The sequence below is a fragment of the Mauremys mutica genome, chromosome 9 (genome assembly GCF_020497125.1).
Source record: "Mauremys mutica isolate MM-2020 ecotype Southern chromosome 9, ASM2049712v1, whole genome shotgun sequence".
Lineage (NCBI taxonomy): Eukaryota > Metazoa > Chordata > Testudines > Geoemydidae > Mauremys > Mauremys mutica.
This window is the reverse complement of record NC_059080.1, coordinates 80,952,053-80,979,771: the sequence shown is the minus strand read 5'-3', so window position 1 is coordinate 80,979,771 and position 27,719 is coordinate 80,952,053. Positions and strand designations below refer to the sequence as shown.

The 27,719-nt window shown below is 39.7% G+C and overlaps 1 protein-coding gene across 3 annotated transcripts in view; it reads right to left on the bottom strand.

The window, feature by feature from the left end:
- Positions 1-8,040: 8,040 nt before the first annotated feature.
- Positions 8,041-27,719, bottom strand: part of GMPS (guanine monophosphate synthase) — a 69,851-nt gene continuing 50,172 nt past the window's right edge. For all 3 annotated transcript variants that reach the window (XM_045031520.1, XM_045031522.1, XM_045031521.1), the window contains 6 exons: positions 27,227-27,342; positions 25,976-26,101; positions 24,517-24,632; positions 20,669-20,799; positions 13,237-13,409; positions 8,041-11,504 (listed from right to left, as the gene is read on the bottom strand). In XM_045031520.1, the coding sequence (XP_044887455.1) occupies positions 11,403-11,504; positions 13,237-13,409; positions 20,669-20,799; positions 24,517-24,632; positions 25,976-26,101; positions 27,227-27,342 (764 nt within the window). In that variant the 3' untranslated portion in view covers positions 8,041-11,402. The remainder of the gene's footprint in view (positions 11,505-13,236; positions 13,410-20,668; positions 20,800-24,516; positions 24,633-25,975; positions 26,102-27,226; positions 27,343-27,719) is intronic.

Genomic DNA, 27,719 nt, shown 5'->3' with positions numbered 1-27,719 from the left:
GTAACTATTTTACTCGTTATCACCACAGGCTTCAGGGTTGGAGGGGAAGTACCCTTTTTAACAGAAATTCTTTTGGCCAAATGTAATCAAAAGGTCACTTCGGGAATATACTGTGGCATTAGGATTTCAGCACAACTGTCAGTTTTACATTTACAATTAAAGAACAATAATTTGTTTACTATTACTTTTTATATTCATTCTGGTAACACCCAGACACATTCTGTTAGTTGGGTTTGTTTTTAAAGTGGTGGTATTTTTTGGAGCGGGATTGTTTTGTTTTTAGTCAACTAAAATTAGAAATGTCAACTCTGGACTCATTAATTATTATGAGCTCTTGCATCTTACCAGCATATATGGGAGCAGTTGAATCTTTAACAGACACATCCTTTTCCCAAAGTTTTCATTAGTCATTGGAATTAAACAGATTAACAAAAAAAACAAATGAGACCACAAGCTTCCATTCTCCAGACGTTATAGTTACAATAGTTCTCTGGTCTTGAAAATAACTTTCCAGGATAGGCAAGACCAGGTTAGGGGTTTGTGGGGTCCTAGGCCAGATCAGTTGGGGGCCCCTCCACACCCCTTCCACTTTCAGTGCCCTGGCCCCATCCCTGCGCACCTGCTGGGGAGCTGGGTCAGAGTGTGGGGGCTTCCCCCGCCTGCCCAGCGCTCCTGGCAGGGAGCAGGGTCCCCACGCAGGAGTGCTGAGTAGGCGGAGCGGAGCAGGCCCCCATGCCCCAACCTCACTCCCCAGCAGGAGCACTGGGAGGCAGGCGGAGCAGGTCACTGGGGTGCCCCTTTTTCTGGAGGCCCCCCAATTGGCAGGGGCCCTTGGGTACAGTCCCTGTTGGCCCAGTAGCTAATCTGCCACTGGGCCTGTATTAATGTAAAAAATAAAGAAGCAGAAACCTTTCAGGCCTGTTTCATACATTTTAAAGATTTATAAAAGAGTAAAAGCCCTTTCTGTTTTCTTTGCAGGTACCAATTGAAGGTAACAGCATAACCAGAAACTGAGCTTTCCAGATCACAAGCTCATGGATTAATTGCCTCAATTTTCTGGGGTGTTACTCTTCAAATTTTTTTCAGAAGGAAAAATCACTTCCTGCAGAATGCCAAACCTTTTGTGCAGAACCTGGAGACTCCTGGTAAAGGCTGAAGTCTGATAATGAAAGGTTCTGGGGCTGCCAATGGAGGGGAACTTGGTTGGCTGCCTTTTGACTGTGAAATGAGACTTGAAGAACTTCTCCTTTATGGGCATGTTGTTCTGTTTGGAAAGCATACTGAGCAACAAAAAAGTCCTTCAAGTGTCCATAACAGAAACTTCTTGTTTACCTTCCAGCAGCAGGTATCTTGATTCAGGTTGCTTCCAGCTACATTGAAACTGGCTGTGGCTCTTTTGGGAAGCTCACGTAGCAACTCAAACTATCACTCCCCTTTCTCCCTATGCATGTCATATTTAGGGCTGCAATTCTGGTCTTAACTCGGTCCATTGTATCCAGCTATTGCATGGTCTATAACCCTATACTGGGGGCCTTGGAAGTGTCTTGTCTTTAACTAAGATTGTAAGCTCTTCGGAGCAGGAGTTGGCTTTTACTACCTATCTGTACAGAGCTTAGCACAATGGGTTCTTAGCCCTCGCTGGGCCTCTAGGTCAGGGGTGGGCAAACTTTCTGGGCTGATGACCACATCTGGTTGGGGAAATTGTATGCCAGGCCGGGGCAGGGAGTTGGGGTGTGGACTGCAGGAGGGGGCTCAGGGCAAGGGGTTAGGGTGCAGGAGAGGTGCAGTGTGTGGCAGGGGACTCAGGGCAAGGGGTTGGGGTACAGGAGGGGTGTGGACTGCGGGAGGGGGTTCAGGGCAGGGAGTTGGGGTGCAGGAGGGGGCTCAGGGCAGGGGGTTGGGGTGAACGGGGGTGCGGGGTATAGAAGGAAGCTTAGGGCAGGTGGTTGGGGTGCAGGCGGGGTGCAAGGTGCAGGCAGGGGGCTTAGGGCAGGGAGTTGGGGGGCAAGGTGCAGGAGGGGTTCGGGCTCCAGCCTGGCACCGCTTACCTAAAGCGCCTCCGGGGTGGCAGCGGCGCGCACCGGGGCCAGGGCAGGCTCCCTTCACTCCTGCCCTGTCCCCAGCCCTGTGCCACTCCAGGAAACGCTGCCCTTGCCGCGCCACCCTTGCCATGCTCCGGGTACCTCCCCCGAAGCTCCCATTGGCTGCGGTTCCCTGTTCCTGCCCAATGGAAGATGCGGAGGGCAATGCCTGGAGGCAAGGGCAACGCACAGAGCTCTCCACCCTCCCCACCCGGGGGCCACAGGGAAGTGGTGCCGGCCACTTCTGAGAGCGGCGCAGGGCCTGTGGCGCCACGGGGGGGCAATCCCGCGGGCTGGATCCAAAGCCCTGAGGGGCCAGATCCGGCCCACAGGCCGTAGTTTGCCCACCCCGCTCTAGGTGCTACTGTAGTACAAGGTATATTGTGAGCTGTTGCTAATACCTGGGCAGAACTGAATGCCAAGGTTGTAATGTAGTTTCAGCCTTAATTTTGAATTTCCTGGCTTAAATAATTTTATTTTGCATCTGAAGGAATTTTATGAACCCTAAGAATGATAAGTTTGGGGATTCTCCCTTTAATATCTGTAAGTAAAGCTTTTAAAAGCAGTACAAACAAAATTAGGAAGGAAATTATCTGTGCAAACCCCAGACAAATTGTTCAAATTAGTAAAATATTTATGAGGTAATTCCATTACAGTACTAATTCCGTTGTCTGCCTTACATGTTAAGACATTTACAGAATCAGAAATAATATTGAAATCCTCTCTTCATGAATTAGTTTTAATAGACCTTAAAATATTGCACAGCACATAATGCACTGATAAGGAAGTGGCTATCCTCATGACAACAAGAGTACTGTGTCTGAAGTCTTCTTCTGCAGTGAGACATGTGATTCAGAGAGAAATTAAATTAAGAGTAATTTCCAGTTGCAAATCCTAAAAGACTCTTGAACCAATTGTTAGCGAAAAAGTCACAAAATAGTTTAGACTTGGGGCTGCACTCCATTATCCCACTTTGTCTCTTTTACATCTAGGTTTCTTTGTATCTATGCTTTCAGGCCACTAACCCTTCTTGTCCCTCTAATTAAAGTACAAAAAAACAAAACCAAAAAACCTTCAATTATTTAAGGAAATCTAGGCATCTAAACAATTCAGCAAACAGAGAACTCTAAAAATTTTAAATGGTTTGTGGCATATGAACACTAACATTGTCATGCCAAGAACATAGATGAATTAATGAATTATTATTTTATTCTAGATGTTGAATAACTTTATTTACCCAGTTATTCAACATCTAGAATAAAATAATAATTCATTAATTCATCTATAATCATTCAAATTATCAGATGTCAATTTCCCTTTAATTTCTTAATTCTTCTAAGAGCAAAATTTGGCATTATCACACTTTTTAAAAATAAATTTCTTTTCTCCAGGTATAATACACTAGTTTGCAGGAGATAATATGAAAGCTCTTATTCCAAGAGAAATGAAATCAATTTTTTAATTCAATCCATTTTTACATTGCAATTGTGTTTCTTCAGGGAACATGCAAATTCCTCTCCCAGATCTATCCAAGTACCTGTACACTTCTAAACTCACTACATAGCATCACTTTCCCCAAATATGCACAAAAATGGTAAGTAAATCTTCATATGTTTTTGAAGAGCCAAGCAAGGTAACCAGAACAACCTTTAATCATTTTTTTGGAATACCGTTTAAAATCTGGATGGAATGACTGAGCACAAAATCCAAAGGTATCTCAAGAATCAGTTTCAGAATTATCAGGTTTACCTGGAACACAAACAATGCAAGATTTTAAATTGTTCTACATTATTTGTTGTTTTGATGGAGCAACAGATTGAGCCAGTCTTATTTACATTAAGGACCGTTGATACTGCTCTGGCATTGTAAAGAAGCCTAAAAGTATAATTATGCTTACTTTAAGGCCTCTTATTACCATCAGAGTGATGTAAAAGGACCTTAATCTGAATGGGAATCTGTTCGTCTTTTATAATGACATAAGTAAGGATTTTAAATTCTTATTCTTTATGTGCAGTTCAGACATTTTATTATCTAGGTTGCCGGTGCATTATTCCAGAGAACCAGCCTTATTCTACAGGTCATGGAGTTTTAAATTTCAAGTCTAATTTAGACCCTGATCCTGAAAAATGATCTATGCAGGTGGATTCCTGTGTCCATATGAAGTACCATTGACTTCAGTGAATCTGCATGTCTGGATCAACTTTCATGATCAAGGGCCTTTGATTCTACACAAATCAAACCAAGGACTTGACTGCCCAAAAGAGCAGTCCTGTTATAGAAATATTATGTAAATGGCAGTTTGACAAGGGGGTGATAATTTTTCCAGCAACTCTCATAACATCAAAAGCAGTTGCAAGTAAGGGTTAGGAAGAATCAGGGAATCCCCTTTTATACCCTCCTCTTTTTGGAACCAGAGAAACAGCTGGAAGTGAGTATTTATCAGTTGTTATTCTTTCTGTATTTATTAGAGGCCATGGCTGCATTGTGCTAGGTGCTGTACCAACATAACAAAAAGACATCCCTGCCTTGAAGAACTTACAATCTAATAAAACCAAAGACAACAGGTGGATACAGACAGACAGACAGGCAGGGAGCACAAGGAAACAAGTACAGTTTTTCATGAATTTCCTTGAAAGGTAAGGAGGGGGGAGGGATGGGAGAGGCTAGCATAGGGGGAGGGATAGCTCAGTGGTTTGAGCATTGGCCTACTGGACCCATATTATGAGTTCAATCCTTGAGGGGGCCACTTAGGGATCTGGAGCAAAATCAGTACTTGGCCCGCTAGTGAAGGTAGGGTGCTGGACTCCATGACCTTTTGGGGCCCCTTCCTGCTCTATGAGATAGGTATATTTCTTAAACAAATGCAGCTATAAAGAAGGCTTATAGTATGAGAGACAGAGGGCATGTCTACACTTACCTCCAGAGCAACTGATCCAGAGGGGAGGTCAATTTATTGTGTCTAGTGAAGTCACGATAAATCGACCATCGACCACTCTCCCATCAACTCTGGTACTCCACCAGAGCAAGCAGCACAGGTGGAGTGAACGGGGGAGCGTCAGCAGTTAAGACACCACGGTGAGTCGCTCTAAATACATTGATTTCAGCCTCACTATTTTCGTAGTTGAAATTGCGTAACTTAGACTGAGTTAGCTGGCCTCCCCGCCCCGTGTAGACCAGGCCTGAGAGCCCTCCATAAGCACAACAAAACAAGAGATAAGAGCTGAAGTATTTGATGAACAAATGTATTTGCTCATTTTTATTTTTAATTAGCCCAGGTTGGGGGGTGTCACCACAAAAAGTACATATCTCCCCTGAACCAACACCAGCCCAGGGAGAGCAACAGCACAGAGTCAGTCGGAAGGGCTCAAGGGCCCCAGAGCAGCCCTCTTGCACCTTGTTTCCTCCAAGAAAGGTGAAGGAGATGGGCAGCCCCAGGCAACAACAGCCTAATGCACAGAATACAGAGTCAAATTTACATGGGCCGAATGAAATAAGGGCTTACAAACTCAAATAGCTTTTCATACAGTACTGTTCAACGGCAAGACTAGACAGTCAATATAATAAGGTACCCAAAGTTTGATAACAAGAGTACTTCTAGAGGAGTAGAGAGCTACTGTAAATTATTTTCATTGAGTAAATCGATTTGTCAAGACAGTACTTTCCTCATTCAAATCCCTACTATAAACCCACTTCTGCAGCACTGCCCACAAACCAGTGTGCGGAAACTAAAACCCCAAACATTGGACCCTCAATATTGTTTCTCTCTCTCTCTCTCCACACACACACACACACACTGAGGCCAGGTATGTTGCTATGGGGTGTGAAAACTCCTCCCCCGCCCACCCTGAGTGATATAATTAAGCTGACCTAACCCATAGTGTAGACAAGCCCTTAGGAATCACAATCTCACGTCCCTACCCCATGACCCTCCTCACTACTTCTTTATGAAGTATGTTAGTGCTTCACTTGTCTGTCTTTTAGATAGAGATCCCTACCTCAAAGATCAAGTTCCTTTTATAGCACCTCCCAGTAAATATATTGTTACCCCTTTTGATGTAAGCAGCTAGCCAAAATTCAGGATCTTGTAGGGTTTTTTCCCAGTTGGGAGGAGTCGGATGTTTTCTTTGGCGTATTCTTGTTTATTTACAAAGAACATACAAAATCCTGTTTCACTGAACGCAGGAGGAAACAAACAACAGGAGATGGTGCTGCGAACAAGGAAACTAACTCTGTCAGCACCCCCCAAGAGCTTGCTCTCTAGGCTTTTTCTCAGGATTGTACCACCAGCTTCTCGTTCAGTCCCTTTCTGCTCCTTCCCAGTCTCTCCTTTCCTGCTTCTCACTCACACACACAAACACTTATGCCAAACCATACCCTGCAAAAGCCCTCTGCCAATATGGCTCAAATTCCTGGATGGGCTCTCGTACCCCTTTTATCTTAGGTGAAGGCTGTTTAGCTGTCTCTTTCAGCTATCTTCAATGACAGGTGGGGGTCACACCCACCATTTAAAGCAAGGTTTAGCCCAACCCACAATACAAAATATCACTGACTGGCATTTTGTGTTGGTTTATTTTAAAACAAAGCTTGAACTTTTGAAGAATTCACACAGTTGTTTTAAGAAGGAAAAAAATAAAACAAAACCAAAAAAATCTCCATTTTACAAGTCACTCCAACTATGGTCCTTGAATGTCAAATTTAATAGTTTTGTTATTCTTTAGGCCACAAGTATTTCCACTATCAAAGAATAAGGGAAAGGGTTAGTTTGCAGAGAATGCTGCTGTTTTTTCATGTAGCACTGCAGCAATAAAATTAACAATTTAGGAACGTAGGCATACGAGGGTTGCGTAATACACTGGAATATTTGTAAGGAATCCTGAAGGGAATGATTTTGTGATCTAAGCATCAAATAGATTTTAATCTCCTCAGGACATGGTGGTTTTTTTTTGTTTGTTTGTGGGTTTTTGGGTCATTCAAAGCAGTGGACAGACTACTGGCACTCAGCAAATAAACCTGAAGTTCATAGTGCCACTACAACCAGCAGTTCAAATCCTGGCAGGACTCTGCATAAGTTACATTTCAGGAGTACTGGCAACACAGTCCATTTGGACTGTGCCGTTTCAGATTGCATGCTAGACAATTGATATATTTTCTCAACCATAGATTCGATTACTGAGACAGATTTTACAGAGCAGTTTTATAGCTGTATGCCTAGAGAAAATACTTAATTCATTCTAAAGGGGAGATGCATGATCAAATGTTCCATGCTCATTTATGCTATTGGTGCTGACAGCAAGCACTTAAGATTGCATGTGAAAATGTCTCGTGAGCAAAAGCATTTCAACTGCCCTTTTTTTTTTTTTTTTTTTAAAAAGAGGGGCAATTTATATGTAGTACTGAATTTTCAAATTAGGAAGAGCATAGGCTGATCACTATTGTAATAGTCATAAAAGAGAAATAGAGTTTGAGGATTCATAAAACAGTATAGGTCCATCAGCTACAGTTTGTTTTTTATATTTAAACAAATGCCGTAAGTATAAATGTAACGCTCTTCTTCTCTGAAGGAATTTCACATGAGAAGCTAGAGAATAATGTTATTGTCACAGTACAGGCGAGACTAAATTCAAACCTCATATTTCACAGAAAAGTTTAGGACAAGACTATTCTCCCGTTTGAACATTACACCCCATCCTCCCATTGACCTTAGGAGTTAGGCACAATCATCAATGACCACTTTAAATGTATCTCACAATATTTGAAGGGAGGCAGTGCATGGCCTTATAGAGATGCTTTCTTGCTCCTGGATGTTTCTCTAGCAAGTGGTTCAGGACTAAAGGACAGTGATTTCATCTTTTTTGCTCTTCCCTCCCCTCACCCCTGGCTCCAAAATGGACCATCCACTCAAATGCAATTCCTGCTTTGAAGCCCCACAAAATAAATTACACACACACATTCAAACAAGTAACATACTGTATATTTTTTTATTTGTGGATAAAAATTAAGGCTCACAGTACTTGATATCATTTCACAAGCAGAAAAACGTTAAAAAAAATTGAGAATGATGGGAAATACCTCACCCCCCAATACAAATTCCTTTTAAAATGTTGACATGTCTCACTGAAGACCTGAGGTGAACAAGTTGTACAGGGCAGCTACACTTCTGTTTTTAGTAAGCTATATACTAAATTTACTTATGACCTAATGTAAAAAATATGCTATTCTCCCTTTGCATCTGGCTGTACTACATATGTCGACTCCATAAAGTACATTCAAGAACTGCTGGGATGGCAATTGATGTCAACCTCACTAAGAATAACCCAACATTTCCCAAATGTATAGTATGGGTATTGAACAATTTTAAGACCTAGGAATCTTATTGAAATAAGACATTCTGTTCATAATGCAATATTTTATATACCCTAAATATATTCTAATATTCATTTTTCTAGTAAAAAAGATGTCCCTAAAAATATGGGGGGTATGCCAAGCTCCACTTTATCAACAGAGACCTGAAAGCAATCTACTGTGGTGTAGATCAGATATGATGAAAATATATACATCAAACTTCAATACACACACTGTATACGTGTATATACTATAACCATCGTTAAGATGCAACTCCTATGACAGTTTGACTTAAGTATCTAATGTGCACCACATATGAAAAATGTTCTTCCTGAATGTATGTATGTTGCAGTCAATAGGGTACAATTTATTTAACCCTCTGGATGCTATGGCCAGACTGTGTACTGTATCTTCTTTTGAGTTACATCATAACTATGAGACTATATACTCCATATTTATTTACATGGATGCCAACTAAATAAATGCCTTAGAAGAAGAGTCAGAAAAATGCCAGAATTCTAAGAGTTAAAGAGATGCCCTCTAATTTCAGTAACAAGCTTTAGTGCTTCATTCCCCATTTCCTCTCCCCTCTCTTTGCTCTCAAGGTCTAATTTAGAACATTCGCAGAACTGGTGGCAGCAGCAATAATAGCAAGTTTACGTACAGTAAGCGACAAAGACTATATTGTTATATTTAGAGAATATTAAGTATCTCTACAGCTCACTGAAATGGAACTGCCTGTATCTACTTGTGATTGTGTCATTTGTGTATTATACATCTCTACATTCATGAAAATAACTATCCTCAGTACAGTTATGACAAAAATTAAAAATAGAGTATTAAGGCCATAATTTCATCAGGGAGTTTTGTTAAAATTGAACTATGGAAGAGGAGTTAAAATGGCTGTTTTCAAGAGGACTGAAAGATGGAATATTTTTCTATCCCAATGAATACTTGTTAACTTTTGGTCATTAAAGTTACTCTAATTGAAAGTTTTTACAGCTCATAGTCCAATAGTAAGACTGCATTATATATAATAGCAATACTTCACTTACATAGCACTTTTCATCCAAAGAGCTCATATAGCTCTAGAAGGATGGGTATGGTAATTATTATCCCCATTTTACAAATGGGAAAACTGAGGCACATCGAGGTTAAGGTTACATGACTTCCCAATGTGTCAAAGCAGGAGAGTTAGGATTGGAAACAGGTCTCCTGACTTCCGGTCATGTGCTCTAGCCACTAGAGCCTTCTGCCTCCCTACCACTAACATCATTTCTACACTGTGAGATATTCATTAAACTTTTCAAAAAGCTGGAAGATGCTTCTGTACAATATCCCACCCCATAACTAAGATACATAACTCCCAAGTGGCATAGGTAGAAGTATGATGACACTAAAAAGTGATTAAACAAACTAAACTTTTATAGTATAAGTTTATGCAGTAGTACTAAAAATCAAAAACATGTGGAATTAAAAGGTGGTCAACTTGTTAAAATAAATGTTTATCAGCCACTATTCCAGTTAAAAAAAAAAATCTATGTAATGGAAAATAAGTGATCAGAGACAGCTCTGAACTACCCCACTTTATAACAGATATAAGGTAATTTCACAGCTGAATGAAATACAGTTTCAAAAATGGACATGATGAAAAGAATGAATCTGGATACAAAATTAAGGTTCCAACTGTGCAAGTATCTAGTAAAACTGCTCAGGTGAGAACCTTTAACTGTTACAAGAATAACACTTGAAGGACTGTAGTTATATGAGATTCCCAAATTCTTTAGGTGTCTGGAAATACTTCGCCTTTGGCCTCAACATACTAGAGAAATATGGGCGGTCCAATATAACTATATCCCTTCTTGTGAGTTACCCCTTACTTAAATAGTAAACAGCAATATACAAATGACTGAAGTAATTTGTATTGTGCTTGGCTAAGTCACCTCTGATGACAACTAGCTACTCAAAGAGCATAACAATCTTAAAATCAAACTCTGTACAACACACACAAATACTTCCCCTGTAAAAGGAAATCTCTATACTTGGTAAGAGTTTACTATATAAACAAAAATGCAGGGACAGGTGGTGGGACGGGATGGGCTGTTGTGCAGGAGTTTAAAAAACAGCAAAACTGAACTAGGTCACACTAACTAGAACTGGTAGTTCTGATGCAACGAGTTACTCAAACTTCACTCCCACTGTTACCATTGCATCAGAGTTCCCAGAGTATATTCTGCCTTATATTTTATACTACCAGACATCATTAAATGTATATTGAAGCTTGATGAGAAATATAGATGTACATTTGTTGTCCACGTACATTCTCAATCTGTCAAGAGAAAGTGATGTAAGAGGGAGTGAGCAGAAAAAGGAAGATGAAAGGACATTTCATATTATTTTAGCATCAATCTTTCAGAATTCAGTGTTATTGCCATGGGCTAATACTTCCAACAATAAAGAACAGGCTTACCAGTACACAGCAAACAGATACACATTAATTCCACAACTCAACAGTACCCACTACTCCATTTGGCAAAATATTTATTTATAATAAATCTGTTCAAAAGCAGTTGGTCACATTAATTATTCATTTTACATTTTTAGGCTGTAACAATGATTTTGGTAAAAGTAAATAAACTGTCTCTTTTTACACAGTGTACAAAAACAGAGACATTGAAATGACAGTAACAATAAAACACATGAAAACAGGAAGAATCAGTAAAGACAAAAGGCAAAAGCAAGATGAATCTGTCTGCGCACAGGCAATGCTGCCATGATTATTTACCCGTACAAATCCTCAGCCCCACTTACAGTTATCCCCAACATAGCTCTTAACTGCAGATTTATGCTCCAGGAGAGGAATCAGATGTTATGTAGCAGCTCCAGTCACTCTTTTCACAGTACTGCATGTCAACATTGGGAATGGTTTCTGATATAATTTAAACTGCACACAGTACTTTAAGAGAAAAAAACAAATTGTTACTCCCATTCAGTAGTCCCTGGTGGCTTTGATGTCAAGTCATACATCACCCGAGAAATGCCAGGAATCTTCTTAATCTCTGTCACCATCTTCAACACAACCTATGATGAAAAGGAAAAAAGCACGAGACATGATTTACTTTGGAAAAACTGCATCCTACAAAAATGGAAATATTTAAAAGAAAGTTCTTTACCATAGTAGTCTTGAGGCAAACAGAAGAATCAACAAATACTACAAGTACCTGACACCAATAAGAAAATACAAAAAAAATAAATATATTCCTTACCTTTACTGACTTCCCCTGTTACAATTAGGACACCAATAAAAAAGTGAGAGTCAAGTACAAAGCATTTCCCTGGACAAAATAAAATTATCTTAAAAATGTTCTTAATTTATAAAAATGAAGCAATCATACCAAATTTCAGTACCTCATAAAATACTACAGCTAATAATTTCAAACAAATTAGCAAAGTATAAAAATAAAAATTTACTCCTCAACATAAGCTCCACTCACACAAAAGTAACAGCCTGAATAAAAAGATGAACTTTAAATCATGCTCTGGACAAATGAAGTTTATAGGAACAACAGAGAAAGAATGTTCCAGAGAAAAAGTTTCTCTATTTAGAGCCTCCTGCCTTCCAGAGTTCAAAAACTAGTTATTGTCAGAAAGAGTGCCCCAGAATGAGTATTGAATAATAACTTGTGGATTGATAAGAAAGTCTCATCTTCCTTGCAAAAGAAGAAAGCTTGCCAAATAATTTCCACAGCTTGAAGTGCACGGACAGTGTAATTATATATTTTGTTCCAGTGTGTACCGTTTACTGTGTACTGTAGAGTAATATACAAATCCATATGCCACAACACAATATTGCTATCCACAAGCAACTGGAATTTTAAATCAACTTCAGTTACTTCCTTAGGTTTACATTTCTTCCACACATTCAATGCTATTTTGTTTCAATGCTACTATTCAACATTATGAGACACCAAAGCTTTATAGCACAAACATGCATTTAAGATGTAAAATTAGAAATTTAAACTCCCAGTTAAAATGAAGATCCCATGTGTGTACACTGGAATAGTTTACTATATTATGGTTACATTTTTAACTACCTATATTTTTAAAATCTATGACATAAAGACTTCCTTGAGCCAAGTCAAAGAATTTATAATCATACGTATTTATGCTACTCTGCCCTATGCAGGAATAATTTCCAAACACAAACTTTAAAAAGTGTGAATTAGGATTGAGACAATCAAAAATAGTAAACCCAAGAAACTCAAAAGGTCAGATTTATACCATTCTTTACACATACCATATTTTTTTAAAAGCTTCAAAGTACATGAAAATGGTGGGAATGGCCAAAATTAGCAAAACAAGTGCCTAAGGTTGGGCTCCCAAACCTGTGTAAGCACCTCAATATAAGTAGTCAGTTTTTTTGAACTGCTGAGCAAACCACAACTCCCACTGAAATCAATGACTTTTGAAAGTTGGGCTGCTTCTAAATATGGAAGTATTTAATTCTAGACCCTCAAAGGCTTGAAAGTTTTGGTGAATATTCTTAAGTAGTGTGATTTTTGACTATTGTTGCCTTGTTTTATCAGCCTGTCACAACATCCTTATGGGCTTATTCTATGGCAGGGTTCTCTTTAAGTAAAGTACACTTACAAATCAAAATAGTAAACAGGAGTCAAGTATTACATAACATTTACAAAAGTTATCTTAAAGTTGTAAATTATAAATCACTCAAAAACCAGACAATATGAAAATTATCTTGGATTACCAGCTCACTCCAAAAAGAATAAATAAATAAATAAATAGGCACAATTACCTCTTCTGGGATCTCACTGCCAGGAGTTGCTGCAATGCCTGTCATGAAGTCACTAGTGATAAAGGTTCGAATAACCACAGATCTCTGGCAGGAAGGTTGTTTCTGTAAGGGGTCTCGGTCAAAATGCAATGGTGTCAAAATTACTGGCATCTGGCTGATTTTTCCGGCATAACCTTAAGCAAAATGGTGATAAAAGCTTGATATTAATCACGTTGTCCTAAACAGATTATTTTATTCCAAATTATGCGTAAAATATGCATGGTGATGGAATAAACCTTTTCAGCACTTTCATACTGTAGACAGACAACACAATATACAATGAAATATATTGAAATGGACAAGAAGTTTTTTGAGTTATAGTTTTGGGACCTCCCCACAAAGGATCATGTTGCCCCTGTAAAGGATCATCATGACCATACTTTCATACAATATTAATGATCTATACATTTAAACTACCAGTATTGCCAAATATGGTAGGAGCCCTTTTTACAAAAAACAGGGAACGCAGAACTCATTCATATAAATGGCTGACTTCAGTGCAAATTATGCATATTGGGGGTATTATCCAAGCACCCCCCTCCTATTTTTCAGTATCAGATAAGAGGAGATATGACATATCTGGCAGTGAGCTCAGGGAGGGTTTCTTCCTTTTAGCAGGGGTAACTGAAAAATATTACAGAAGGGAAAATTCAGATTGAATATCAGGAAGAGCTTCCAAGTCGTGTTGTGAAACAGTAGTCAACGAGTAGTAGTGGAAGCCTTGCAAAGAGAGGTTATTTACCTTGTATATTCCACCAAGAGCATGCCCCTGAGGCCAGAAGATTTTTACTAGCAATGTCGATTAGTTAGTCACCAAATCACTCTGATTAACAGCTTCCATGCAGAGAGATATAGATCTTGCTTCCCCTTGTTTACTGATGTAGAAAACTACTGTCGTGTAGTCTAACATCATTGGAATGTGGTGGGTTTACAAGAGTGCTAGGAATTGTTTGCAGGCCTTGCAGACTGCTTGCAATTCTAGGAGGTTTATATGTGCATTCTGGGCTCTTGCGGAGTCCATGTCCCTCGCGCTGTATGCTCTTTTGGATAGGCATCCCACCACAGCAGGGAAGCATATGTGATCAATGTTTTCTCAGGTTGGGGGACGAAAGCAGAGGAGCATCCATTTGCTCCTTGTTGCCCCATCAGCCTAGAGAATCTCACACTCTGTGAGGGAAAGAGTCTAACGTGCCCATACACTGCATACACCAAACTTTTCTGCAGGTGACCCCTTTCACATAGCAAGCCTCTGAGTGCAATCTCCCTCCTTATAAATTAAAAAGATCTTTTAAAATATATTTAACACCATTATAAATGCTGGAGGCAAAGCAGGGTTTGGGGTGGAGGCTGACAGCTCGCAGCCCCCCCATAACCTTGCGACCCCCTGCAGGGTCCCGACCCCCAGTTTGAGAACCCCTGGCATACACTGTTGAAAGCCAAGGCTGCAGGCAACAAAGGCAGAGCCTCATCAAGGGCATCACACAGGTAAAGGAAGCCATGTGCCCTAAGGGGATGAGGCACGAATAGACTGACATCTGTGGGCTCAGTCTGAGCTGGGAGACCAGATCTTTTATGGACTGCAATCTGTCCTGAGGAAGATATTCCTTGACACCACCAGAGTTCAGTGTTGCTCCAATAAACTCCATAGTCTGTGTGGGACATCTCTGTTTACACAAAGTCCTAGCAAAGAGCAGGGATGAGGCTGTACCTCCAGCTGAGATCTCTCTATCACTAGGGAATCGTTGAGGTTGGGGAAGACTGATGAACTGTGGTGCCAGAGTGAGCTGCCACTACTGACAGCACTTTTGTAAGTACTCTTGATGCTACTGCAAAGCCAAAGGGTAGTATCTGGTACTGCTGGTAGTTCAGACCTACAAGGGGTGGGATGTTTATATGGAAGTAGGCATCCTTTGGCTCAAGAGCTGTGAGCCAGTCGTCTGAGTCAACACTTCAGCGGTGATCTAGGATGGGTCTCTATCCTCCCCTTTTCTTTTTGTGAATGAGGAAATATTTTGAATAAAAACTCTTTCCCCAGTACTGAGGTGATACAACCTTAAAGCTCACTGATGGAGGAGGGAGCTTACCTCTTGCAAGAGCATCCTCTATTAAGATCCCAGAAGACAGACAGGATAGGTGGTTTTGGAGGGGGAAGGGAGAGGAATTCTATGGTGTAGCTGGAATGAATGATGTTGAGAACTCACCTGTCTGTTATCATACACCAGGCTTAGGAGAAGCAGGTTAGTTGACCATCAAGTTGTGTGTTAGGGGTTTTGGTCAACAGAAGTGGCATCTGGGGTAGTTTGCAGCTCTCAAAGGTCCTATCAATGGTATTTCTTTGTGGGAGTTTTGGGTTGGAATGAGGTGTGTAATGTTTTCCCTGCTGAGGTTTCTGCTGTTTCAGCGGTGGTTCACAGGCCCTCTGGTGGCAGAAGGATACAAGTGCTGGTCTAGGATTGTAAAATTATGACCTATGATATTTTCTTTTTGGAGATGTAGATCCCCAGAGAGTGGAGGGTTGCCTTGAGTTTTTCAATGAGTGTAAGGAATCATTGGTCTTCTCACTGTATAGGTTGTTACTGTTGAATGGCAAATTCTCTAGTGTAGCTTGGACTTATCTGGGGAATCCAGAAGAGTGAAGCCATAATTTCCAATGGAGGACAATGGCCATTGCCACCAACTGGGAAGCTGTTTCTGCTGAATCAACTGAGGCCTGGAGGATGTCCTGACAATCAATCTCCCCTTCTCAAAAAGAGCCTGAAACTATGTTCTAGCCTCTTGAAGGAGCTTCACTATGAATTCTACAAATTTGGATTAATTGATGAAGACATATTTAGAAATTAATGTGTGAAAACTGGCTATTTGAAATTGCAGGATGGTTGAAGAGAAAACTTTCCCCCTGAGGAGATCCGAATGGTGAGTCTCTTTATCAGAAGGAGTGGACCACAAAGCTGCTCAAGCAGCTGGCCCTGGGGACAGCCACACCAGCCACTGCTAGAGCGGCTCCGCAGCCCGCCATTCGGGCAGCCCCGCAGCCAGCCACACGGGCTGCTGCTGGAGTGGCCCTGGGGCCAGCCACACTGGCCGCTGCTTGGGCAGCCCCGGGCAGCTGGCCCAGGGGACTGCCTGAGCAGCAACCAATGTGGCTGGTCCCAGGGGACTGCCTGAGCAGCGGTCCCAGGGGTGGCTGGAGCAGCCATTGTTCGGCGGCTCCCAACAGCGGTCATGGAGCAGCCAAGCAGTTGCTGCTCAGCAGCCCCCGTCAGCTGGTGCCGCTGGCCCCAACCCTCCGCCAGCAATGGGCCCCCTGGGGGGCTCCTCCTTCTCCCAGCCCCCGCTAAGATTTAGTCAGGGATATTTATGGTATCAGTCATGGACAGGTCATGGGCCATGAATTTTTGTTTATTGCCCGTGATCTGTCCATGACTTTTACTAAAAATACCCATTACTATATCGTAACCTATTCATCACACACTGATTACATATGAATTAACCACAGCAATAGGTAACACAATCAGATGATTACATAAGCTGATTGGATACACCAGGCAATCTTAGCTGGCTCTAAGATGGCCTCATTAATGGGAAGTATCATCTTGATGGGCCCTGCAATCTGTAGAATGTCCAGAAGTTTGTGAGGGGTCTCTTGCACTTCCTCCAAGGGAGTCTGGAGTGTGTATGCAACCCTCCTAATAGGTCCTGAAACTGCATGAAATCATCAGGTGGAGAAGAGGCGGCTAGTACAACTGCCTCATAAGGGGATGATCATGATATTCCAGTTGGAACCAGGATTTCTGTCAGCTCCAGTTCTTCCTCCTCCAGTGGTTCTTGAAGTTGAGGTGCCTCTCTGGGAGGGAAAAGATGATGTGATTCCTGATGGGCATGTAGATTCAGGATAATGCATCTATGGATCCCATGGTCCCCAGAAAGACCAGTGAGAGGGGGTCAAATGTCTGTTAGGGAGATTCCCCTGGCATAAGGCACCATCAGTCATGAAGAAGGTACCCTGTTTTATCAGGCCCTGAGGAATCCTAGGAGACTCTGGACCCTCTCTTTGGGCTAACATCCTGTCCTGGTGGGGAAGACAATACTCCCAAAATAACATTTGATTTCTGAGGGAAATTAGGCTCAAATTCTAAGGGTGGTAGAAGATACAGGAGTGCAGCTTTCTCTCTTGTGCCATTCCTGGATCTTTTGCAAGGATCAGATAGGGGAGCAGTTGGGTCCAGGAGGATGAAAATATCATCAGGAATAGTGTATATGTGCATGGGGGTGCAGACTCCTATTCCTCTGTATAAGAGCTGGTCTCTAGCCAGGCCCATGGATGTCAACATCTCTTTATCAGATTGCAATTGAACCCCTAGTTCAGGGACTCGAGGTGTTTATCCTTGGTCAGTCCCGTTCCTGCAGTCGGTACTGGTTTGAAGGCAGTCTTGCTCTTTGGAACTTGGAGGTCAATACCTTGCCTCTTATGAGCTTTTGAGCTTCCCATTCCAGAGTGCAGAGTCTCATTGGCTTCGATTATGGTAGGGAAGAAGTCTTCCTTTTGGAAAAGGATTTCTTTCTTCCTTTATTAGAAGATTTCCTACCCTCCTGGTGCCTGTGAGGAGGTTGCCTTGGCTCTGATCAACCCCTGTATCAGAGGTTAACACTGTGAAATGCTCTTCTAGGTACATTTCATTTTACAGGGAGGTCATCATGAAAACGCTGAAGGATTAACAGTGGAAACTGAAGGGTTCCATCTCAGATCATGAGGCCGCAGAAAGGAACAGGGGATGCTGTTAGTCTGCACCACTCCTTATACCCTTAGAATCATAGAATCATAAGGTGATGAGCATAGGCATGGACAAATGGACACTGCTAGCAAAATTCTTCTGATCTCATTCGCACGGAGCACATGTGTACCCACAGTGGAATACAAATAGGGACTATCAATTGAAGAACAACATTTAGGACTAGACTGGACAAAACGCTAGAAAACAAAGAGTAGGAAATAATTCTGCATTGGTAAGTAGATAGAACTACATAAAGATGTGAATAAATTGTTACGCTCTCCATTCTGTCATTGGAACTCATTGGGCCAGAGGGGCCTTATCCAGTTTGACTTGCATAACACAGGCCACAGAATGCCACTTAGTAATTCCTACATCAAACTTAACTTCTGAATGAACAAGAGATTTATCTTTTAGCAAGACACCCAATCTTGAAAAACTGAGAAGCCACTTCATCCCTTGGCAAAGGGTTACAATGGTTCCTTGTACAACTTATTTCCAATGTCAATTAATCTAGCTTCAATTTCCAGCCAAAGGTTCTTGTAATGCCTTTGTCTGCTAAATCAAAGAGAGACCATTAATATCTCTTCTCTCCATTTAGGTACTCATTGTCCCTGATCAAGTCACCTCTTACCCATCTCTTAGATAAACTACATGGATTGAGCTCAAATCTCTCACCGTGAAAACGTAATGGTTTTTTCACACTAATTCATTGAAAGATTTTGCAGTTTCTCATATTTACATTCCTTGAGTAGAGACAATCTGAAATTGGCTTCTCTCCAAGAATTTATCATCTAAGTGCTTGCCATTAGTGAATCAGACTGATAAGATCTGTTTAACAACTATGTTAACATAGGCAAGATATACACTGTCATAAAGGTGTGTAATCACATTATCATGATCTTAAATGATTTAAGTATCAGAGGGGTAGCCGTGTTAGTCTGGATCTGTAAAATCAGCGAAGAGTCCTGTGGCACCTTATAGACTAACAGACGTATTGGAGCATGAGCTTTCGTGGGTGAATACCCACTTCATCGGATGCTCCAATACGTCTGTTAGTCTATAAGATACCACAGGACTCTTTGCTGCTTTTAAATGATTTATAGTCACATTTTGTCTTTTAATTCTTAATTAATCTTTGTTAAACATTTTCAGACCCATTGAAGTCACTTAGGAGCCCATGTCCCATTTTCAAAAGTGACAAACACTGAAAGTCAATAGGACATAAAAGCATAAGTCCATTTAAGTGCTTTTGAAAATGCTACCCTTTATGTTTTGCTACTGTTGGTTTTTGGGTTTCAATGGTTTTTTAACTTCACAAACAAAAAGGAGTCAAAGTCTTATTCCTCAGTAACGTGATTTGCAGATAATGGAAGAAAAAATATTTAGGTGAATTTGATTAATGGTCTCTCATACACTTACCATGAACCTCTCAAGCTCTGATATGTAACTAAGCAGTGAGCTATATTAGAAGTTAACTGAACCTATACATTATCATATTCCCAGACTCGGTCTGTAGTTTAGGCAGTAGAGGAAATTAAACATTTTCTCAGTGGGGTAAGTGTTGAAAGTGTTACCGTGCATAGGCTTGCAATTGTTGGTTTTAACATTTCATGGTGTTAGCTTGCAAATGCAGTTTAGCCTTTTTATTTTAAAGTTAAAATTAAAAAAAACTTGGTAGCAGATGGTGTGAGCATCTCTGTAGGTTTGACTTATTCTTGATGAGCTTCCTTGTTCTCACAAAACAATATGATCTTGGAAGAAATCTGAAGGTTTTTCTTTACACACTTCATTTACTCCCAGTAAACACAGATGATTCTGTCGTCTATATAAATCATTATTCAGCAATTTATTTAGAAGTCTTCTATTTGAAAGCCCATTTAGGAGTTATCTAGCTGTCATTCTTTTCTGTTTTAACCAAGTTGATTCTAACTTCTTGAGATGAAATTGAAAACTTCTTAGCACATTCAGCCCACTCTTCACTATTGAGCAATCTCTTCATACTAATTTTTTGCTTCTCAAGCCCTCAAAGAAGACAAATCTAGGAAAAACTACTGTTCAGCTTGAAGAAATATCTCAAACTTCAGATGACACGTAATATTTTTTTTGCTCTCAGCAGGTCTGGCTATACTTATTCAGAGGTTTCCATTGTTTAATATTTTAAATCATCTCTCAAATATTTAATGTTTGGTTAAGGAATGAATATTACTACAAGTGAAAATGGTAAGAACCTCATATGTAATTTCATAACATTGTGATTCATGCACACAATTCCATAGAGAAATGGGAAGTGCTAGAGGAAGAAACTGTTACCAGACAAACAAAGGATGAATTCATAATCAGGCATTATGTAGTGTCAGAAAATTACTTTCTGAAGTGATTTCTGTAGAGTAATAATATTAAATACCCTCTAAATTTTACTCTATTTGGACAACATTTAGCGACTCATGCCATTCATCTCAGGATTTAAAATAAGGCTTCCACCACATTAAGTAGTGATTTTTTGAAGACACACAGCACAATTCTTGGATAGTCCGGCTCTAAATCTGTAACTACATATTGATTTAAGAATTACAAGCATTTTGCGACAAGCACAAGCTAATGTATCCAGGCCAAACACTTACCAGACTCCCTGAGAATATTATGAGCCTCAAAATCAGCTTGGCGTAAAGTGCTGAGGACTCCGGTTGTCAGGAAAGTGGGTGTAACATCTGTAGGAGGTTCTTTGACTGGTGGACCGAACACATAGACAACTCTAGGAAGATAAAGTAGATTGTAGAAAAATACATTTTATGTCTAAAGAATTAAGTAGGTTGCTTGGAGATTGCATCTTTATTGTTGCAATGTTGCACATGAGACCCAGAGTATGACTTTTTAACCGTGGCCCTCATCCACTATCTTGAGTTTAAAAAGAGAAGACATTTGAACTGGATATAATCTGTAAACCTGATGTACCTTTTATTTTTGGAACTCAAAAGGTATTTACTTTTATTTATTTTGATTTCCTATATACAGTCCCAATAGCTCTAGGCTTGCTTTTTCCTTTCAACTAAACAAAAATGCTCATTCACTGATGTTTCTTAGAGGGTTTTTCATTTTTTCACTGATGACAGTGAAAGTTCATACTGTTCCAATAACATTTAATAAGAATTTTGCATTTGCATTCTTTCTGCTTCTCCTGGAATCTCCTTTAAAAGAGATCAAAGCCTTCTTAAGGAGGCTAACCTCAGTTTGAGAAATAACAAACTGTGAATACATGGCTCTATCGCTATTTATAAATCTCTGGTGGCTTATTATATTAATAATTCATCTTCTGAATTCAAGCTGTGTAGTCACTCCACCTTCATCTTTTTATCTAACTGTATTTTGTACTGTACCAAAAAATATGACATGAAGCTGTTCAGATTCATGAATAGAGAAGAAACTTCAGTAACTACAGACTATTTAATTAAACAAGAAATCCCTTATACACAGAACTTCTGTAACAAGAAATGGGAGATTGCACTACTGCATATTATAAAGACACTCCCCTTTCCAATGTATGTGACAATTTAAATTTCAGTGGCAAAACTATGTAAGTTAGGACGTACAATGGACTCTTTTTCTTCCTTGCTCTAGAGTTAGGTGAAATATAGGATAAAGGACTGATGGACAGGACAAATTAATACATCTTTAGTATATGTTATAGTTTAATACTAAACGTGGACTTATATCCTTGACATGCCGAACAAAGAAGTACTAAACATAAATCTGCCATATCAAAATGAGACTTGAAAAATAAAAAAACCCTCTCAAACAAGAGTCTATATTTATGACTAGATTAGCTCAGAGATTCACACAGCAATAATCTTTCCTCATGGGACAGTTCCAAACTTCAGAGCTAAATTAGCTGAAAGCAATTTCTAATTTTTGCTTTAAATTTTTAAACACGCTTTGTCTGAATGAATATATAGACCTAAGCATTCATGCGTGCCAATGTGAATGCATATAATTTGTGGACATAAACAAATAAATAAAATTCAAGCACATTTGTGTCCAAATAAACTCAAATTATGGGCAGGCATGCATTCTCTCAATTCTATTTTTTTAGTTATAGACTAAATCTATGAAATTATGAGGTTGGAAGACTATTTTGATACACTACTCAAAAGTCAACTTCCTCCTCTCCCTTTAAAGCCCCTATAAACATATAGAAGAAAGTTTGAGAATCATGCACTGGGCACCATACAACACCCAGAGGCATAAGAAAACTGAACAGAACAGTAACATTCAGTTATGCTGTCTACAACAGAATAACATTACACACACACACAAATATATTAAAGGAACATTATTAAACTTGTAAGTCAAACACTCAAAAGTTAGGAAGTGCCAGAATTAAGGTTGCTGCTGTGCATAAACATTATGAAATAGTATGTAATCACCACTATTTTTTCCACAGGAACCTTGCCTCATTCAGTTCATGTGTTTTGTTTTCTTCTTGTAGTTCAGTGTGTGGCCTTATGCCTTATTTGCGGCACACTATTCAGATCTAAATATAGAATTATTAATTTCTTTTTTATACTGCTCATCACTATAGTATTTGCTTTACAAATATTAAATTTATCTTCACAGTACTCCTGTGAGATAAAGTGATATTATCCCCATTTTACAGATGCGAACTAAGGCATCGAGAGATTAAGGTAAACAATTTTTACACTAATTTTAATTTTTCTGGTTTGAGATGCCCAGGACCTGATTTTTCAGAATACTTAAAATGTTCAAAGCACAACTCCCATAGACTTTAGTTGCAGCTGTGAGCGTTCAGCACTTCTGCATATCAGACCCCAGGGTATCAAGTTGGGCAAACGAAAAGTGAGAAATAAATTAGTGACCCACTGTGAAAGGTTTTGTTTATGTGATTTACTCAGCATCACATAGGAACTCTGTGGCAGATGTAGGGATAAAATCCAGTTCTCCAGAGCCACATTCAATTGCCTTAACCATGAGACAGTCCTTTCTTTTCCAGCAATCCCCTGCCCCACTCACTACCTACTATGCAACAAGTGAAGGAGGGGTCCTACAAACAACAGCTTCCTTCATTGCATCACTGAGATTCACCCCCAGAGCAGGTCCGTTCTATGCACAGTCCCCCTCTTTCTTCCACAGCCTTGGATCCTTGTCACAGTCCGATTCTCCTTGCCTACCCAGTCCCAGTTTTATTCCTCGAGCTTCTCATCCAAGACCCAGTCTTCTTGCCCAGTCAGTCCTAGACAGTGATGCCAGTGGAGGAATCTGAGTCCTAGTCTCTCCTCCCCACACCTAGTTCCAGTCTCCTTTCCCAGAAAGTCCCAGGTCTCTCTCTCTCACCTGAACTCCTTGTCCCACCAACTCCAGTTCCCTCACCATGATTTCATCTGAGCCATCTCCCCGCCATGCCCCAGGCTCTGTCCTAGTATCCCCCGCACAATTCCCATCTCATCTCCTTGCTCTAGTCTCCTCCCTCCCTGGCTCTCTGTTCCAGTCTGTTTGCTGAGCCACTTGCACCTTTCCATCTGCACTCTAGCTCTTTGTCAGAGCTCCTCCCCATCCCCTCCTACTGATTCCCAGTCTCACCACAGCGCCTCACCCAATTTCAGTTTCTTCCGCCCTCACCCCACAAACTGGCTCCCAGCCCTCCCCCATTCCCATTCCTCTCACCAGATTCCAGTCCCAGTGTCATGCAATATTAACAACAGGCAGTGCTACCAGGTTAATTACAATATAATATACGGGAAGAGAACCAAAGGACAGTTTTTCCTTTCAAGCCACAACTATTTAAACTATTAACTTGAATGGCAGACCTGCTATATTGCCTTGTATAGATTTCTATAGTAATGTGCACCTAGATCTTCCATAGGCACTTTCTGATTAATTCCCTCTATTTATCACTGATTTAATGTTTCAGACTATACAGAGAAACATGTCTTCAGACACTAAAAGGGCTATTTAACAGAGGTAGTTTTCTAACAGAGGTGGAACAAGCTGGATTATTCAGATTGCTTATATTAACTAGTCCTATTTTAGTCAATGGGAGTTTTACAGGTGACTTCAATGACAGGTGAGTTAGGACAACTCAAGAGATCTTCTAAATCCCAGCCCAATAAATCTGTTCATTGTTTGGAGCAGCCATGCAAGACAGTAGGTTGCCTAGAAGAATGGGGCGTTGTACAAGCATTACTGTATTTTGTCTTATCAAGTGATCATCAAAAGGAGAGAAACTCATTGATGTGTATTTCAAGTTTGTGCATCTTTGGAATAACTACACATCAGAATTCGTTAGGTAGTGGTGACAAATAAATCTCAAAGTACATTTTATGAAGGCCATATCATTTAAAGGAAAACTTAGTTATACTAGCTACCTAGTCTAATTTCTGCATTCTATGCACAAGAATTATTAGTAAACAGATTGCCAAAAACAAAGGTAATTGCCTACCAAATTGAGAATGTATACCTGTTAATGTTGTGGCACATTCGTGGTATGAGCCTGGATAGGAACATAAGAGACTCCCAGTGTGGAGCATCTTTACTGGAGATCCCACATACATAGCTATATGAGCGACAGTCACCCTGGGAAGTAACAGAAAGTGAACGGATCTCTCTTAAACAATGAACATATAAAACAATATATAGTACTTTCCCATTTATTTTGTAGCAGTTAAAAATCAAGTTAGAGAACTAAACTTTAGTCAACAAATCAACATTTGATTAACGGTTATAAGCCCAGTGAAATCAGTGTGACTGCATGGAGATAGCTGAGGGCAGAACTTGACCCTACATCATTAATTTGCCTTGTAATTCCTGGGTACTGGAAGGGCCTCTGAACAGTGAACTTAAATATCAAATACTCAGCAAAATTGTGGCACTCTACAGAGAATTTAAAAAGACAACATTTCAGTCTCAGCTTCCAGCACTGTCATCTGTTTAAATTAGACCTTTGACACTTGTTTTAAAAATTCAAGCTCATTCTATTAAAAATGCCAAAAAACTACAAAATACCTTAATACCAAAAAACATAACCAATGCCATCTAACAGAGCTTAACAAAAAATTTGCCAAATATAGCAAAGCACACCTCCTCCCACTACATTTAAGAAACCTGCCATGCAAAATACTCTAAGAACAGCCTATCAAAATGGAAGAAGGCATTTAGCTTGCTATGTCTGCACTTCTGTTTTGGTAATAAGTAAAAATTAATTTAAATAAAAATAACTTATTTTTAAAAACTCATTGGCATTAGAAGAGCACTTACAAGGATATCCATAACTGCTACACTAATGCAGAAAACACTTTAAATCAAGCAACCAAGTCATTGTACCTTGTGAATTTGATGTCAACAAAACTAATAAGAATGGATACAATCAGAGATGTCAGTACGCCGCCAGTCACAAAACAATGTCAAGAGAACCCTTGCAGTTTCATGTCAACAACAATATAAATTATATTTTGGAGATTTCAATATTGTATTATATTCCTACTGTCCACAAAATGAATTTTATTTTCACAAAAACATGTTTTAAAGGTAAGCTGTTTAGTGCCAATGCTCTTGTTTTTTGGGTATTCTTTTTAATTACAATGAGCATATAAATGGGTTGGATTGGCAGTATGAGTCTTTTGGCACAGCATCTGATGGGTGTTATTGAATCTTACGGACCTCATACAACTGGATAGTCACCTTTGTAAGGTCTGGGATAACCTTCCTGAGGACCTAAGATTACCGGAAGGCCCACACACCAGCAAAAATAAGTTAAAAATAGAAGTGATGTGTCTTGTGGATTCTCCTTTAATTTTATTTTTTTGGGCCATGGTATTTTCTTTATTTTTTTACAGCATAATTATTGATTATACTATATTGCAGCCTTCTGTATTCAGCATAAGCAATCTTCAACACCTCCACAGAGCCACTCCACTAACCTGCACTCCCACAGTTTTGATTGGCAGCAAGAAGGCATTCAGTGAATGTAGGCTTGTGATCTGCATCAGCTTCTCCTGGTCCTCTTCAGTTGTGCATGCTTTGACCCTTTGTAACAGAGTGTGTGGCTGTGCAAGGGGGCAGAAAATCACATTTCATAATTTTTGTAAAAAGACACATTCAGATAAAACTTATAAATGATTATGCAGCCAAATGTTTATGTTCACTTTACATTTATGACAGCTTTATTCACTGTAGAGCAATTTGCAGTATGGTTTTCAATTAACAAAGTTTAAGCATTACGAGGAGCAGTACAATCTATGAGTCTCTGTTCTGGTAACCAGAATGCATACACGCTTAGCAGGTTTGAGTCACAGCTCTCCAGAAGCAACAGATTAACTTGTTTTTCTTTCTAGGTTTGCTCTCTAAAGGTATCATTCACTGAGGTTTCTATTTATGCTATTTCTTCCCAATGCACAAGACAGCAGCATCCTCATAATGGAAGCAGATCTGTACATAACCTTCGGACTCCACTTATACTGGTGATCAGGAGTATCACATGCTCAGGTAATTCTTCAGCAACTTATGGACAGGTGTGATGAACACACTGCTCTTAGTGCAACTCCTGATAGCTAATTTGTAGCCTTTTTCAGCTAGAAAGAAGATGCAGCTGAGGTTATCATTAAGGTAATGGCTGCAAACAGAGGGAAATGATCCACTACTAATTTACTTGGGTGCTCAGAATTCCTGCTTATGACATCTCACAAGTATATCAGACCCTTATTTCTCACATTATGATCTAGCTGCCCAATGACAGTTCATGCAGACAAACCTAGAAGATTACAACTATTTTGAGGAGCCACAGCTATTTTCTGCCAATATTATATGGCTGGAAACAGTCTCAAAAGTCCTCTTAGCATAGTAATTTTTAGATTGCTCTAGCTAGAACAACTCATTCTGCTGCTGTAGAGTAGTACACAATCAATTTTTCTTTTACTAAAAAGGCAACATTTAAATGTGGTTTTGTTATAGCGCCAATAATGCTATCTGACTACACAGAAAATCTTCAAGTTCACACAAATTAAGTACCAAACAGCAGTTCTCAAACAAAGCAGCACTACTACTTCTAACAGTTACATTTTAATATACTATAAATCTCACTGTAATTCACCAAGGAATTAGTGTTCATATTTCTTTCATGTTATTGGTTCCCATGAAACCCACCTTCTTCAGTTCCAATAATATTTAATTACCTTTTTAACACTTGCAGAAAAATCTGCTACTATTTTCAAAATGTTGTTAGTTTCAGGGAAGTCTTTGCAAACATAAGGTTCTTCAGCACATATTACTCTGATTGCTAGGCCAGGACCTGAAATGCAAAGTTAGAACAGCTTACAGTAAAGAATGTGCAAGTGAACAGTCACATTTAAAATGTATTATACGAATCTTAGAAGAGAAAGCTTTATCACTAAGTATAGTTTGTTCACTTTGCTATTATATCTACCATATTAGTTAGCTTAACATTTCTACCAAGATTGTACAATATCTGTTCTGAAGCAGCACTTTTGTTACTTAACTTGTATACTCAGACATCATTTATCTACATCCTAAATTGTATGGTTGTGTCAGGCAGTGGTTAGTGTCTCTGATGTTTTGCTACCAAGAAAGAGAAAGGATTGTGATTACAGCAATGATGAGACAGTTGCCACTGCCACCTCCTGTTATACAACTTATATGCAAAAGTTG